Raw genomic sequence first — 5,218 nt, 5'->3', positions numbered from 1 at the left:
GCGTTAAATATCGCATGCGATTTATCGTGCAGCCCTACTTACTATTTATGGTGAAAATTTGTAATAGATCTAATTGGACATATCATGTAATATTATTACATACTATTAACTTAAAACTACTATTTAACTACTTACTATTAAATGTTCAGTTTTTTTGGAAGTGAAAAAGAACAAATTATTTGAAAATTGACATTCCCTAATTCTCCTATGTGACAATTCATATTTGATGGTTTTTCATTGTTTCTTCTTATTTTTTTTGTTATCCGTTAGGGTTTTATGATACATCTTATGTTTTCAAATGCATGTTTACTAGTTCTGGCAACCACAGAATGGTTGTTCTGAGTGATAAGTGGCATACTGTATATCTATACATTTGTTGATCCTTTCTGGGTGGTTGTCAGGTAGGTGGCTTTGTAGATAGATGGCTTACTAAAAACGTTACAGCACAACTTTTCTAAAAACAAGCATTATTTGAGCTTTCATTCATGTGATTAGCACAAACATGCTGGATGAGTTACAATGGATGAGATACTTAGCAATGTTCACGTACCGCCCCCTCTGGCTCTTTCCCAGGAAGCGTTCTGAGGCGTAGACAGGCGAGTGGGTCGCATCTGGAGCCGAGTAGAGAAAGAAGGGCCGCTGGGCCATGGCTTGCTGAGAGATAAAGTCCAAGCCTTCCTGGAGACAGATAGGATCAAAAACAACATCAGGCACAACATCAACAGCGCTGATCCACACAAATCAACATTAATCAAGCCAATGAACAGGAAAACTCACCTTCAAATAGATTTGGGTGAGGTTGGATTCCCCTGTTTTCACATTAATCTCAAACTCTTCGTAATACCTGCAAAATACACAGATCATCTCGACTTTCTGCTTCCTGCAGATCTAATGAGACCATCCCTACAAACTCATTTCAACACCATATGAGTTCTTGTTCCAAATGACAAGCTTCCTAAACCGAGTGCAGCACCAGGGTGTGATCATGGAGTGAATTTGAAGAGGTAAATTGCGAGATTGTGTCTCAGAAGACACACGCGTTGTGAGAAGGTGCTGAGGCGTGGAACGGTAGAGGCAACTCTCTTATGCTCCGGCTGTTCCAGGTGTCCTAACATACCGCTAACGCAACCTGCCATCTCTTGGGTGTGAGTGTGTGCGTGTTTATCTGGCCAGGCTCAAACACGCCATGCTGATTAAACCCACCGCTAAGCGCAAAACCAGCCCTATCGCCAAAGCCAATGACCCAGAATGCACATATGGCTGTTTTGGAATGAACAAATGGGCAGAAAATGAGATAGTACACTGCAGCTGGTATAAAAAGAGGAAAAACGAAACGTCGCCAAAAGGACACGCTCATGTGAAGCAGAACAAGATTTTTACATTTTCTGAAGAAAATCTGAGTGGAGCCTACCCGTTCAAATCTGATGGCCATGATTTCACCGTGTTGCTATGTGGCTTCAAAGGTGTTTTTAGCAAGCACCACTTATGCATTATATTTGCACCTCACCTTCCCGTCATTTCAGAGTTGTTGTAGACAGGTATATTGGGGCGAACGCTGTTATTGTAGGGTCCAAAATGGCAGTTGGGGGAACCAAACCATTCGTCAAAGCCATGCTTCAGAGGTAAGTATTGAGTTCTGTGCCCAAGGTGCCTGAGGTAGGAGATAAAAATGAAACATTTCAAAAGGACATATGGCCTATGCAATATGCAGTATATATATTTTTTTTATTATTAAATTATGCATAACTTTTTGTATTTAAATAAAAATGTTTAAATAGAAAATCCCATTATAGGTATTTTTCTCATAACACATTTTAAATGTTGCGTGTTATAACATATTTTACCATTAATTTATTACAGTTCATAATAATGTTTACACAAAATACAAATATAACTGGTCACATGGCATGCAGGTAAACAAATATTTACATTTTAAGTAAGTAAGTGTTTTATTTTAATTGTTTTTTTTTGTAAGTTATATTTTAACGGCTTTAAAGCTAAGATATTTTACACAAAACTGGAATAAAAATAATAATAATAAATATTGTTCTGCAAGCCTATTCTGTGGAATTAAAAATGCATTCTATAGTTGTTTCACTTTGCATATACTTCATATTCTATTACAGCTCGTAACACTATTCTGAGAAAGACATCTCTTGAGAGACGCTGCAGGGAATCTCACCACTTGCCGATGATCTTGCTGACATAGTCTTTCTTTTTCAGCAGTTCTGGAAGCAGGATCTCGTCCTGAGATATTCCCCCCACTATCTCCTGAGGTGTGTATGCTGTAGGAGAGAGAATCCATAATGGGAGTGCACCATAAAGTAGTAAGAGTAGATAAACTGATAACAGTGAAGGAGGGCTGAGGAAAGAAGGATATGGTTTAAGATCATACCGTTCCTAGCATGAGCATTGGTGGTGTAGAATCCATTTCGCACAGGAAGTCTTCCAGTAAGCAAAGCGGCCCTGGCTGTAGAATACAGATGAATTATGAAGTAGACATCAAAGATACAAAAGATATACCTACTCTTACACGGATTGTTTTAAAAGAGCAAACACCACCAACTGAAAAGTTATTAGATACAGGGGTTGGAAAAAAATAATGTGAACACCTATTATTATAGAGGTTAATATCATTTGTGTAGGCTACAAACATTGGTGTAGAATAAGTTTGGTTTAGCAGCGTTTAGTACAAACGGATGTCTTGTTTCTAAAAAAGACAAATCATGGGAGCCTGTTTAGCAGCAGCATCTGTAACCTTAACAGCCCGACTGTTTAAGAAAGTCTTTACGATTATGATTGAGTATACAAAGGTGAGTACACACATCAATGAAGAAGAATAGTGGGCAAAAACCAAAAGTGAATGATGAGGACCATCAAGCACTAAGAAGGATTGTGTCTAAGCAACACCGAACTACTGCAGCAAAGTGACAGAAAACCTCAGTATTCACCTTGAAGACTCTGTTTCCGCTAAAACTAACCACAGAGAACTTCACAAAGTTGAAAGAGCTGCAACTGCTAAAACTTTGATCGCAGACACCAAAGCTAAAATGCGAAAAATATGGTGTTATGATCATAAAATCGGGAAAATTATCAAACCAATGTGGACCGTTTTGGAGAGGAGGAGAAGCCGATCCACTCCTCCAACATCTTTAAAACAACTGGAAGATGTTAACATTCAACTGGATCAATCTTAGAAGGTTGAAAGCTGAATTAAAGGCAAATGGTGGTAAAACCTTAGGTATTGCCTATTTTCCAGGTGTTCAAATTATTTTGTCCAACCCCTGTACAAAACTGCACTCTATTACTGCAAAGTCTTGCTCTTTAGAAATAAGTTTTACAAATCTAATCAAAGATGCTCACCCACAATACTTATGCATTCGCTGAAATTTAAATCATGTGGTATTTAAGACTTCATTTCAAAGGGAGAGAAAGGAAAGAGACGTTGGACATGAGAGAGCTCACCCTGGATACTATGATTAGGAAGTTCTCCACTATCTCCTTTGTGATTAAAATTCTAATTAAGGTTGTGAAGCAAAGCTCTATAATAACGTCTCTCTACAGCGGCAGGTACGAGTGCTCCAGGCACTTTCATCTCACACATTCGAGATTAACAATTGATTAAGCCTTATTTGCTTAAAAATTAATTAGAATTGAAAAGAGGACTAAAAGAAGATCTGCTCTGCATAGCAAGTCCATTCAAATTCCCAAATTATGCATAATTAGCATATTTCAGTACTGTTGGTCTATTATCCACATTAGCATAATAAGCTGTCCTCTCACTATCATGCTGCCACACACGTCTTGTGTTCTCACGTGGAATTAAAACAGCTGAAGCATTTGAAGATTTTTTTTTTTTTTTCAGTTTCCTCAGCAGGAAGACCAAAAATTCTATAATAACAGGAAGACCTCAGATTCAATAATGTTTTTAAAATCAGTTTGTTTTGTAGGATACACTGCAGAATGAATGTTTCATATATTATTTCATTACTTTTATAAGTGTTTATGAATGTGCTGGGCATTCAAATTCAAAAGAGAAAAGAATCGTTCAATTTAAGATCTGTTCTGGCACTTTCAACAATGTTTTATAAAATTCAGGCAAACTAAAAGATAAGTTCATTTGCTCCCAATGTCTATACCTGGCCTATTCACCAAGAATCGAAGCTGAATAGCCCTGTCTAGACTCTGGTTAGACATATTTAGAATAGCTTACTGCAACTCACACCATTTTTACAGTAGGCAATATGCAAATTTCCTGTGTGCATGAAATACCCAGATGAGTTACTTCATTGGCAAAAATATGCAGTATGCCGTATAAGCAGAGCACAATGCTGTGAGTACTTTATTGTTTGCTTGGACCAGCAAAATAAATAACTACATTTACTAGATCTGAATTATTAAGCAATGCATCGTAGCCTACAGTACTATTGCTTAAGACATTTATCGTAGGCAGCATACAGTAATGTGCAGTAGGCAGCAGTATGCGAATATTCCGAACAAAGACATAGTGATAGAGAGATAAAGGCAAGCCCAGAAGCAGCACATACAGGGGGAACACAGAGGGTTGGCAGTGTAGAAGTTTGGAAACAGCATCCCCTGAGCAGCCATCAGATCCAAGTTTGGAGTTTCCTTGGAGGGCTCCCCAAATACTCCCAAATCACCCCAGCCCATCTGCAGACAGAAACAGAGAATATGGTATGAGCATGCTTCTAATTTATGGTGTAAAAAAAAAAACGTGATTATTTATTTTATTTTTTTAATGGAAGTAAACTATAGCTCAACAGACTGACAGACAGAGACAGAGAGAGATGTACTTCAGTTTATATGTACGCACAATGTATTAATAGCCCTTATTGGTATTGGCATTTGGCATCTGTGGCATTGATTAAATGATCTTGGGAGATAATGGAAGAGGTCTAAATCAGACTGCAGACTTCTGTAGACCAGAGGTTCTCAACTAGGGGGCCTCAGAATACCCCAGTAAATGTTAAATATATTTATTAAAAAAGTTACAAAATTATTTAAAATAAATTTAAATTAGATTTAATTTAAATTAATTTAGACTTTAAATGTAATAATTTAAAATAAATGCACAACATTAAACTGACATTTATTTTATTTTTATTACAACAGCAGTACCACAGGTGTATATATGTATATGTGTATATGTGTGTATGTATATATATATATATATATATATATATATACTGTATATAAA

The 5,218-nt window shown here is 36.9% G+C and overlaps 1 protein-coding gene across 2 annotated transcripts in view; it reads right to left on the bottom strand.

The window, feature by feature from the left end:
- LOC107663041 (N-acetylgalactosamine-6-sulfatase-like) overlaps positions 1–5,218 on the bottom strand; it is a 43,324-nt gene that overhangs the window by 36,445 nt on the left and 1,661 nt on the right. For both annotated transcript variants that reach the window (XM_016453190.1, XM_016453191.1), the window contains exons 2-7: positions 4,548–4,671; positions 2,396–2,470; positions 2,183–2,285; positions 1,508–1,651; positions 778–844; positions 551–678 (exon numbers count right to left, since the gene is read on the bottom strand). In XM_016453190.1, the coding sequence (XP_016308676.1) occupies positions 551–678; positions 778–844; positions 1,508–1,651; positions 2,183–2,285; positions 2,396–2,470; positions 4,548–4,671 (641 nt within the window). The remainder of the gene's footprint in view (positions 1–550; positions 679–777; positions 845–1,507; positions 1,652–2,182; positions 2,286–2,395; positions 2,471–4,547; positions 4,672–5,218) is intronic.

This window comes from Sinocyclocheilus anshuiensis, unplaced genomic scaffold (genome assembly GCF_001515605.1).
Source record: "Sinocyclocheilus anshuiensis isolate Anshui unplaced genomic scaffold, SAMN03320099.WGS_v1.1 scaffold1317, whole genome shotgun sequence".
NCBI classification, from domain to species: Eukaryota; Metazoa; Chordata; class Actinopteri; order Cypriniformes; family Cyprinidae; genus Sinocyclocheilus; species Sinocyclocheilus anshuiensis.
The sequence above is the reverse complement of the archived record's forward strand: the minus strand, read 5'-3'. Positions and strand labels throughout refer to the sequence as shown.